Raw genomic sequence first — 11,529 nt, 5'->3', positions numbered from 1 at the left:
CAGTTCCCGTTCATGCCAGCACAGGGGTCCCTACAGCTGCCCGAGCACCCCAGCAACCGTGTCTGGGAATAATCCTCACCCCACTGCATCACAAGGTAGCAAAATTGGCTGGCACTCAGGACCACAATCACCACATCATGGTGAAGGGCTCTAAATATGAAGTGGGCTTGTTCACTGTGGATGGGTCTCAGGAGAACTGTTTTCCTGCTGTGTCTTTATATAATCATGCTACTTACTGGGTTTTATACACACTTCTTACTTTTGGTTAAGAAAACACAGAAACGGGGACTCCCAGCCTTGGAGAGCCCTGAATGTCCTGAAAACTTTATGAAGACGTGAAGAAACTCCACATGTACAGTCAAAAATAGGTTTACTGGAATGTCTTTAGTCACAGCTGTAAGCAGCAATACTGAAAACACTGAGCTTGTGCATTCCCATGGCAAGACCAGAAAGTCTTCTGGATTGTAAAAACCTAATTTCATTTTTTCTCTTTTCTTTTTTTTTTTTTTTTGAACAAGAGAAAAACAACACCCTTGCAGTTGTCCTCAAAATAATCAGTTCCCTATAATATATTGGTATGTATCCCCTCCTTTTCTCTGATTCAAGGACAGAGTCCACTCTGCCTTCCACAGCAGGCAGTAGAGAGCTGCTCAGACCATATTATTATTATTATTAATATTACAACTCAACCATATATACATATAGACTGTAGGGGCAAGTAGCCAGCTCCAAACCAAAGACCCAGAATTCCACAAAACAGGCAGTTTGGGATCTGAATCTTGTGTTATAAAAAAATATGTCTGACAGCAGGAACAGGTACTCAACTGGAAAAGGGCTGTTTGGTAGTTCTTAAAACGCTCCGTTAGAACTGGCTGCTTGCCACCACCTCCTGCTCCCAGGAAAAAAAACAACTTCAAAGCTATATACAGATATCTCACTTAAATTACACAGCAGTTTGGTTATCCCAGAGGCAGCTCCACCGAAGCCTCCAGCTGCCCCATCAGGAATGGTACTTCAGGACTATGGGGACTGGAAAACACAAAGAAAGAAGCTCTCACCACAAACCCATCCCTGCCAGGGAGTCCCCCCCATTTCTGTAGTGACAAACACCCTGCAGCTGCAAGCGTGTTCCCAGCCTCAAGCTAAAGCAATCTGTCTGCACACATGCTAGACAACATATCCTGCTACCTTAATCTCCCTTCCAGCTCCCCAAAACTAAACCAGATGAGATTTTCCATCAGTCTCTCTCTCTGAACTCTGCTGCCAGCTCTGCCTCTCCCACTGCAGGCTGTGTGTTAGAAGGACAACAGGCTACAAGGGCTTTGCTGAATGAACAAGAACAGTTACAGAACTGCCCCTGGACACTTCAGTGGGAGGAAAACCCTCCAGACCCAGTGACACAGAAGAGCTGCCCTGCCATGCTGGGCTGCCTGGATCCCTGGAGCATGTCATTCTGCAGGCAGAGGGATCAATTATTTCTGCCTGGAAGAAACATGCTCTGGTCATTATGAGCTGTTTGGTAGGAAAGGCAGTGACAACTCTGCTCTGGGGAGCTCCAGGAAATGCAGAGGGCATGGGAAGGGACCAATTGCAAAGCCACAACAGCTACTTGATGGAAATGAAGCAGCCCATCAACTTTGGGGAAGAGTATTTGTAGACCATGGGTCAATACAGGGTTGGCAGGGCACTGCTGGCTTTCTTTGGTCACAGTCCACAGGACTTGGTTTGAGCCTGCTCCTGTGTATGCACCTTTAAGCCTTGCAGAAAAGGAGCACAGAATGCTCTACAGGCACCCCTTATGATGACTTAAGGCAGAGTGGAGTCCATGGAGTGGCTCAGGTGCTCTCTCCCAGGGAGAACAGCACTACAGTGTCACTCACAGCATGGAGAGCCACAAATATGTCCATGCCAGACATGGCTGGGGTGATGTGGAGCTACTCACCGATGATCACGAGCAGGAGGATGACCACCACCATCGCTATGATCGCCTTCATCTGCAAGAGGAGCACACAGGCACATTACACAGGGTGCCAGGGATAACTGCTTTGACCTGAAAGGAGGCCTTTGCCTCCCAGCATCTTTTCAGCCAGGAAGCAGAGCTTCTCCATCTCCTCCCAGGGCAGGCGGGTAACCACCCTTCCACAAACCCAGCTCTGCCTGTTCCCCTTCTTGCTCACCTTACAGTCTCGCCACCACATCTGTCTTCGGAGATGCTTGGCTCTTTTGCTAAAAGCTGCTGCATTGTCTGATAAACTGTCTGTTAAAGGAAAGAAGAGAGTCAATTCAGTGGTGCACACACTGTCAGAGCACCCACTCACTTGTTCTAACTCCACTGAGTTTTATCCAATGAAAGACCCAACCACAGCATGATTCATCAAAGCCACAGCAGGGTCAATGTGACACCCTTTACCAGAGCACACAGACAAGTCCCACTGTGGTCCCTTTGTACTGGCTGCCCTCTGAAGACAGGAACTTGCTCTGCAAGCCAGCGGACAGTGCAAGAAGACAGACCCATCTACCTTCGCATGAAGAACCAACTAGATCCCAGAAAAGACACCTCCAAACTAATGCCTCTGCACAGAGCAGCAGGTAAAGGTGGAGAGAGAGTCAGCAGAAAGTCAGATCTGCAGCCCAAGGCTGAGCAACACTACTCCCAGGAAGGACAGAAATGTAAGCCCAGTCTGTCATTAGGTGCCTTCTGAACTGAACCAGGTTAACCTGGCCCAGCAGCCAGGAAGAGCTGAGGGGACTGGGCCAGCAGAGCTGTGTTTCACATCACACCTGATTTATCCTGCAGATCATCCAGCCGCTCGCCTCTTTCGATCACCTTGGTGATGTTCTCCTGCATAACATCGATGACTTCATCCACTTGGTTCTGGACACTGGGGCAGAGCAAAGGCAGCATGAGAGGCAGAATTGAGCACCAGAGCTGCACAGCCTGGTGGGATCTGAGAGCTCATCCACAAAAATGAAAGGGCACAACAGTGGAAAGAGGTTGATGGGGATGCAGAGAAAGCCAGAGGCATGGCATTGCATGGGTGGATCTCCAGCAATGCCAGCAAGAGCACGGGAACTCAAGGGGCTCAGAGAGAGCACCGGGAAGTCAGCAGAAGTGGGACACGCTCTCTAACACCTTTAACACACAAATGCAGTATGAAAAAGCATGAATTGCTGTTGGTGGGCACCTCTGCTACAGAAGAGCTCACAAAGGGGGAAAAAAGAAGTATAAAACCCATACTTTATCTTTCTGCATTTCAGAGAATCCCACACCACACTTTGCTCAGTAACTTGGGGTGAAATTAAATCAGTTCCCTCCTCCAGGAACTGAGTTGCTAAATTAAACCCACTCTGCCAGGGGCATAAAGAGGATAGCAAAGAAAGGACTGAGCTGAACTAAAACAAGATATAATTCATCTTCTCGTAGGTTACGCAACTCTGTGGGTAGTCTTCAGTGAACAGTAGCCTAAATCACACCCGTAGGGTTATTAAAAATGCATTTATTCACTCCAGAAAAAAAAACTACACTGGCAAGAGAGAAAAATTTTCCTGGTGGAAAAGTACTGCTCCGTTCTGGTTTGTATTTTGGAGCTAATACATGTTTATCTTCCTGGAGATAGAAGTAAGAATTTTCTTGAGGCCCAGGGGATAGCAGTATATTGTTTGAGACATACTGTTCCCAGAAAGTCAATGGCAACAGCAGGATCTTGGAGGCAACAAAACAGAAATAGCTCCAAAGAGAAACAGTGTATCCTCCCCCATGGCCCACGAAACTGGGGCCAAGACAGACTCAAGGCCAGTCAATGGGGCACTGCAGAACCAGAAATAGGGCTCTGTCCCAACCACCATGTCTCTAATTAATTGATTTATTAGAGATATAATCTCTAATAATTGATTAATTAGAGATATAATCAATCTATTTAATTGATTAAATAGAGATATCTATTTTTCCTGCCAGCTACATGCCTCTTACCCAGCAGAAACCTATCCTGATGAGGAGCAGCTGCAAGCAGCAATAGTGGTCACATCACTTGCTCACATTTACTTACTGTTCCAAATACAGGTGAGAATAGTCATTAAAAAGGCATTTTTCTCCCCAGAAAGCTCTAGGAAGAGTTCCACATCTCTAAATATGAAGGGGTTTCTCATCTTAGCCTTTCAGGTCAAGCTCTGTAGCCATGGCACTGTGGCTTCCAGAGCTGGAAGAGCCAGGCAACTCCTCTGAAACCAGCTTCTGAGTCAACAGCTGTGATATGGCACATGCTGGACTCCAGCAGCACATGTAAAAATTTGCTTTATTTAGGACATCATAAGAAAGGAACCCGCCTTCTCTGCTGCATCGCAGAGTCTGTGGGAGCAGCATCTCTCTGAACCCACCTACACCATGTGGTGGCAGTTCCTGCCTTCCACGCTGATGGGAGCCATCTGCCAGGAGCTCCCTATCTGGAGGGGAAGGGCACAGACAACCCCCAAAGACCTCTCAGCAGGAATGTGTCCCATGCCCAGGAGCCTGTTCTGATCCACTGTTTGTTTTACGAAGTATGAGGCGAGTGGCAGAGCTGCTGCTGTTGGGAAAGCTCAGAAGGTGGCACTGAGGATGCAGACAGATGCTGCCCAGGAAACACCTGGCAGTGCCCTGTGGAGCAAAGTGTCCACCCCACGCAGGACACACAGCCCCATGGCCCATCCCTGGGGCAGTGGGTGAGAAGCAGGCACGTTCTGCAAAGGGGGTTCCTTACCTTGGCACAACAAGTCCCAGCTTGGAGCTGCCAGCAGTGCAGCTACAGCTTGGGGCAAGAGGAAAAGCACAAACATCTGCTACTCCAGATGAGCCAATCTGGCAAAACTTCTGAGCCCATAAACATCAGCTTCACATGCAGAAGTCTACATTTGCAGTATGTAAATGTTTCTAAAATAATTTTCTGTGTTGCAAATAGAGAGATTTCCTCCCACAACAGATTTGTAACCAAGTTATCCTGGTACAACTAACAAGTGGGAGCATGCAAGGTTACAGTGCATCTAGGAACTTGCAGAGCAATGCAACACCACCTGTATCCCTGCCAGTGCAGGTCAGAGCCTTGAGGGGTGCTGCTGCAGTCCTGGGACACCCCAAAGTGTTGGAGGCAAAATGGGCTGGTAACTCCAAGCTGCTGCGGTGGATAACAGCATTTGGGGGAGACCTATGGAGCACAGACCCTTACTGCCCAAGCTGCTTCTCAGCATCCTTTCTCTTCTCACTTGAGCTGCTGGCAAAATGCTGAGGGCCCTTGCTACCTGCCCAAACTCTGGGCAAGCTGTCAGCTGTCCCCAAGAGAACAAAACATTTCACAGATGGAGAATGGAGGCACAAAGAAACCAAGGCTTATAAACTCCCACAGATGTTGAGGTGTTGACTCCCATGGAACACAGATGCATTTGGGTAGCACAATCAGTACCATTTGGCATCTGATGTAAAAGAGAACCCTGAGAAAGAAACCCAACAAAACAACAAAGCAAAAAACAGGAAGGAAGAGGCCAAGCCAGGGAAATTCAGACCTCCACAGAGCGCCTTAACCAGACCTTAAGCCAGCCCTTGCTTTCTGCTTTCTCCCACTCTTCATTGCTGCACCGGTGCCTCTCCAGGAGGGGGCTGAAAAACGCCCAGCCTATGTATTAGCCCACCAGCTTCAGAACAAATTCAAAAATTCCCACTAGTTTGGTATGCTCGAGGTAGGAAACTCAAGTCACATCAAGAAGAAAATATTTTCTTGTTTTATTTGGCGAGAGGGAATGAGTCCTCTAATATGAAGTATATTTCCTGTTCGGGAGCTACGGGCTTTTGACACATACACTTCATGTGCTTTACTCCTGCCAGATTTCCAAGAGAAATAAAGCGGAATAAATACCCGCCAGGAAAGGGAGCAAGGCAAAAGTATGAAATATGTCTCCCATGACCTTCTTTCTTCCTAATTACTGCAAGTCTAATGCTTTTAACAAGAACAGCAAGCGTACACCATCAAAGCAACGCGATCCAATGGCACTCAGCTTGCTTTAGACTCCTCTTTTCTTGTGCTTTGCTGTTCCAGAGCGGGAGGAATAAGCCTTTCCAGTTTGGCCACACTGGGTTAGGTACTGAAAACCTGCTTGGGCTGGTCAGGGTGCTACATTCTCCAGACACTGTAAACAGGCATGCATACACCATGGGATGTGCTGCCCAAGGCTACTGCTTGTCTCCAAAGCTGGCTGTTTATAGCCAGCATGACACACTCCAGTTTTCCACCCCAGTGATATGAATAGTGTGTATTATGGTGCAAATTACACCCAAACACCCCTCATTGTGGCAGTCACCCAGGGAAGAGGGAACAGGAAGGAGTGCCAAGGCAGATGGAGGGTACAGAGGCAGAAGGCCAGCGCTGCACAGCACTCCCCAAGGCACAGCTCTCTGCAGAGAGCCCTGCTGTTCTCAACAACGGGGTAACAGTGCTGAACCATGCCACAAATCCCTGGATTTAAGTTGCTGCTTAGTCACAGCTGTGAGGAAAACAGCAGTCTGTGCCTCCCTGAAGCCTTTCAGTCATTGAAAGGATTATATCCAACAATCATGCCTGTCAACATGGTCTTGGTATCACCCTCATATGGAAGCCTGGACTCTGGTTGGGGTTCACTGCACAACCAGCCACCTGCAATGAGCCCTGGGAAGCTGCAGTCCGCTCTTGCCTCAAGAGTTCAAACCATTCCCCAAACCTTCCCCCTGCTCAGGGCCTGCAGCCAGACAGAGCCACCAGGGCCAAGTCCCGGGGGCTGGGAATGCTGACCACCCTAAGCAGCACAATGGGGGATTCACAGCGACCAAGAGGCTCCCAGGGAACCCCAGTACTGTGCTGAGCCTCAGCAGCAGCATGAACAAGAAGCCAATGGCACAGTTCCCTGAAAGCACGAACATCAGCACTAAAGTGAGTCAAGCAGCACAGAAAAGGGGCTGATTTTAGCAGAATTTTTGAAAAGATGGTCTGTGATGAGCAGCTCTTTTTCCAAATAAAAGAAATCCAGGTGGAAGGTGAACATCTCACCTTCCCTTGAAAAGGCTCTCGTGCACACATTCAGCACTTCTTCCAAAGCCTCCATGCAAAGGCAGAGAAAGGAGATCTCTTACCTGTTCTTTGTACCTTTGGGGAAAAGGATAAAAGCCCTTTTAAGAGGTGCCTTTCAGCTCCAGCCCACCCTGCGAATGGGAGGTCTCAAAGGGAGCCAGAGGGATCCCATGTAGCCTCTCAACTACCAGAGGAGAGTCTACCCCAGCCAAGCAGCTTCCAGACACATCAGGACAAAGCACAGCTTGAAAGGGACTGACACTTCCTCCTGTCACTGTTGCTGACTGTAACTCACCTGTTTCCCCAACAAGGTTTGCAGTGTTCCCCACGGCTAAGCTGGCCTTGAGGGTCTCTGCTGCCAAACTCCACCCTGACCCAATCCATCCCACTTTCCTGCCAAGGACAACTAGGAAAACTTTCCAGTCTTGCCCCTCACGTTTAACATGTTCCACACCCTTGCTCCCATAATCCCATCATTTTTTCCTCTACCCAATCCTCCAGCCAGTTTCCTTTTACGCCTGTCTTCACACCTCGTTCCTCCAGCCCCTACTGCCATGGCCTCTCTAGCTTTGCCCAGCTATGCCTTGGCTCTCCAAATGCTCAAATTCCACCTTAAAATGTCTTTTTCTTACAGTTTTTCAGCAGCAACCCAACCCTTTCTTTGTTGATACAGAGAAAACTGACTCACTGTGAGACCAGGCATTGACCCTCCAGCACAAGGGTTGAACTGATCAGAAACTTCATAATGATCTCCATGACAAGGAGTGATGACTGCATGGTGAAAGTGCTTATTAAACAAAACAATCAACACTGATGAGAGCAGAAAATAAATTCTGTTTTGCAATAGATGCTCTAGATACTACATAGATGTAGCCACTTGGTACCCTAAGGGACATATTCCATGCCACATCTACTATACCCAGGCAATCTCTGGCAACAGGCAAGCCTCATGTGTGGGGGGCATTAGTCACATCACACCTATGGACCCACCAGCTCCTGGCTAAATGCTTGTTTCACTTTTCTTCCTTTTCAAAGATGCAGTGTCATCCTCTACCTAAGCCACTGGTACCTTCTGCCAGGCCAAGACAGAGGTAAGAGAAGAGCTCCTGTTTTCTCCCACCAACAGGGAACACAGAGGACACTGTAGTTGCTGTCCAGCAGAGGAAGACGAAGGGACAGACACTACCCTGTCTCTACCTTTTCATGGAGGTGAGACCCCACTCATAAACCCAATTCTCAGCTTTCTCATTTACTCCAGATCAGCCTGGCCATGCCCTAGAAGGAAGGCTCTATCCACACTGGCTTACTCCAAGGAGCAGTTCATCTCTACCAACAGCATCCTCACACTCTGGAGGAAACAGAGATACCCTGAAAAATCAGGGCAAAATCACCTGCCCTCTGCCTCTTGTGCAATTCAAGTGCCCTTCACTCCTCAAGATAATGTGGCAAGCACAGCCTAATGCTGATGGTGGCAATGAGTCATCCCAGACCTGTGCTGGCTTCTTCATGGCATGGAAAAAAAAACCCTAACCAAGAGCCACACTCAGGCTGCAAACAAGACCCAGTCTGGATAATGCCCAGGCATCAGTCCTCACACAGATCTCTGTCCTGGCTCCACAGAGATCAGCAAAGGAAACCAGGCAACACAGACCAGGAGTCTGTGAGTATCCCCAAACTTTTGATTAAGTACCACATTAAGTACCACCACCACCACATCCCTCACAGGAAAGGACAGGAAAAACTGGAGCCCTGAACAAGCATCATCCAGGAAATGACTCGATGGGAGAAGGATCCAGGGTGTTCACTCCTTCCTTCTTGCCCTACTCCTCCTCCAGCTGTAATGGTTTCCTGTTTTCCAGCTGCATTGACCCCACTGAGTCACTGCTCATCTTCAGGTCACCTATATCAAGTTTTTATCTGGAGGAAGCCAGAGGACCAGCTGCTGCCCAAAATTCATGGTCCTGGTGTGTTCCTGACAACTTACTTTCTTGAAACTTTAAGGAGCATATTACAGGATGAGGTTAAAAAGCCTCAAAACAATAAAAAATGGTGCTAGGAAAGGTTAAAATCCAGGGTTAATGCTCTAGAGGAAGTGCCTCACAAAAGCACGGAATAGGTCACCACCAGAACCCAGCAAGGGCTTCAGAAACTCCAATAAGCTACGGTGATGTAATCTCATCCCTTTGCCTCTGTCAAGACACAATTTCTTGATAGGCTGCATCAAAGCTGAGATTTCTTTTAGCTGGGGACACGTGGGGTAGGACATGTCAGTTAGAAGAACACAGGCACAAGGAATGTTCATATGATGAGTTACACAGAAATACTCTGATAAGACAGCAGCAGGAGCTCACAGTGCCAGAATAAATTATTATCTCTGTGAGACTAACGAACAACAACTTACTGCCTGATCTTGTCATTCCTGGGTCCAAATCTGGGTCCAGAAGGCCCCCTCCTGCAGGCAGAAAAGAGCAATCAGGACAGAAGGTACAATGAAATCATGTTTTTAAACCAGACCCAAGAGATACACAGGAGAGAACCAACGCCTCGTGCATGGAGGATTGTTTTCATACCTCCCATCAGTCCCTCCCTTAGGAGTCTTAGGATATGTGGGACATCTCACTCTTACAAAAGATCACACCTGTTAATTCACACTCAAGGCCAAGGCTCTGGAAAATCATCCCAAAGGGAATCAAAGGTTTTCATTCTCAAGTCCCCGGTCTCAGAGCTGCAGGCGGGTATGACACTGCATTCCAACTCACAAGAAAAAGTCTTCCTCTTCATCCGAGTCTTCCTCCAACAGGTTCCTCTGCAAACACAGAAAAACCACCACATCAATAAGCAACCACCATTTCACGCACACATTTCCAGCTCTTAGGATGCAATCAGCATCCTCTGACTGCAGGAAGGCCCTCTCTGCTCAAGGGAAGATCCCAGCCCTGCACCCAAAACCATCAGCATCACCCACAGCCACCTTGGGCTGTCCCATCCACCCTGGAAATCAGATCCACTCTGGATTTGGAGGACGTGGTTTCTCCACCATGTGATGGCAGCAGGTGTAAGAGGGATGACCACCTGGGCGGGAGGGCAGAGTGGTCTGGCAGCTCCTCTGCTTCATCCCAAAGGGCTTCTTGGGGCTCCCCTTTGCTGATCCACTACACTCCATGAGATGATCCAAAAACTGATTTTTAAAAGCAACCCCACTGAAGCCTGAATGTTTCGGATGAAAACATTTCTGCTTAGGGTCAAAAACAATCAAGAGGGGGAGGTGGCACACTAAAGGTGTGGGACTCAGCAGATGGTCCTTGGGGTACCAACAGTTGCTGCTTTCCTGTGTGTAGATCTGGGCTCCCACCTGCAAGCCTGATGCTCTGATGTTGAAGCTCACCTACATTTCCATCCTCTCACATTTCCTCAATCAACTCAAGCAAACCTGCCAGATCATGCAATACTTCCAGCCACTGCTTCCCTCAAAAGAGGAGCAAACTGCCTTGGCAGCACGGGCTCCTCATCTCGCTGACAGCTGTCATGAGCTGCAGCAGCATTTCTGACCACAGCCTAAACTGAGTTTTAGCACAGCCTGACCCCAGCAGGTTAAATCCACTTTGTCCAAATCAGGCAACTGCTGTGACCTGTATTCAAAACCTAAAGTGTGGGGGGACCGTGGTGACAGGAGAAAAAAATCAGCTGTAAAGCACAGGGTGACTTCATTCAAGTCCTTCAGCCAACGTGGGCAGGAGAGCCAGGATGTGTCCCTGCCAGGCTCTGCGGAAGTGCAGGAGACTGAAGCACACCGGGATCTCATGGCCATGGATGCAGGCTAAGGGAGCCACAACAGGCTCCCAAAACAGCCGTAACGAGGCTGGTTTGACACACACGGGTCAGGGCTGGCGCTCGGACAGCCCCTCACTGACTGAATGTCGCTGTCACAGCGCTCCGGGCTCCTGGGCCCCGTGGCTGAAGGCTGTGGCAGCACAAGGAGACCCGGCCAAGGGACCCCTACGGTGGGCATCGACCCGGCCACCCTACGGTCAGCACCTGCCCGCTGCGCCCCGGAGGAGAGGCACTCACCCGCTCGCTCTTCACCGAGCCCGTCACCTCGTCGTCGTTCAGGTGCCGCTTGAATTTGGGAGGCATGGCCGGTCTGTGCCGCGGGGCTCCGTGCCCGGGGGGGAGAAGCCTAGAGGGGAGAGCAGGAAGCGTCCGGCAGGCCCAGCACAGGACCCCGCAGCCCCCGCGCTCACCGGGCAGGGCAGGGCCGGGCCGGCGGGAAATGGCCGGTACCGCGGAGAGTCCGCCGTCACAGCGACCGCTCGGCGCTCCGCCCGCCGCGCCGAGCGCCGAGCTACCGATGGTGGGGCAGGCAGAGGGCGGAGACACGAACGGGGCGGGGGCGGGGCCGGCGGGTTCGGCTCCGGTCGCGGCCCCGAGCAGCCCCCGCGGGGTTCGGCCCCGAGTTCGCCCG

General features: G+C 49.8%; 1 protein-coding gene across 1 annotated transcript; it reads right to left on the bottom strand.

Moving 5' to 3' along the window:
- Positions 1-353: 353 nt before the first annotated feature.
- VAMP4 (vesicle associated membrane protein 4) lies at positions 354-11,424 on the bottom strand. Its single transcript, XM_069022494.1, has 8 exons — positions 11,349-11,424; positions 11,136-11,244; positions 9,827-9,873; positions 9,469-9,519; positions 2,782-2,882; positions 2,178-2,257; positions 1,943-1,994; positions 354-1,029 (listed from the first exon to the last, which is right to left on the bottom strand). The coding sequence occupies exons 2-8, from the start codon at positions 11,199-11,201 to the stop codon at positions 1,001-1,003; spliced, it is 426 nt and encodes a 141-aa protein (XP_068878595.1). The 5' UTR covers positions 11,202-11,244; positions 11,349-11,424; the 3' UTR covers positions 354-1,000.
- Positions 11,425-11,529: the final 105 nt, after the last annotated feature.

This window comes from Aphelocoma coerulescens, chromosome 8, assembly GCF_041296385.1.
Source record: "Aphelocoma coerulescens isolate FSJ_1873_10779 chromosome 8, UR_Acoe_1.0, whole genome shotgun sequence".
In the NCBI taxonomy this organism is placed as follows: domain Eukaryota; kingdom Metazoa; phylum Chordata; class Aves; order Passeriformes; family Corvidae; genus Aphelocoma; species Aphelocoma coerulescens.
The sequence above is the reverse complement of the archived record's forward strand: the minus strand, read 5'-3'. Positions and strand labels throughout refer to the sequence as shown.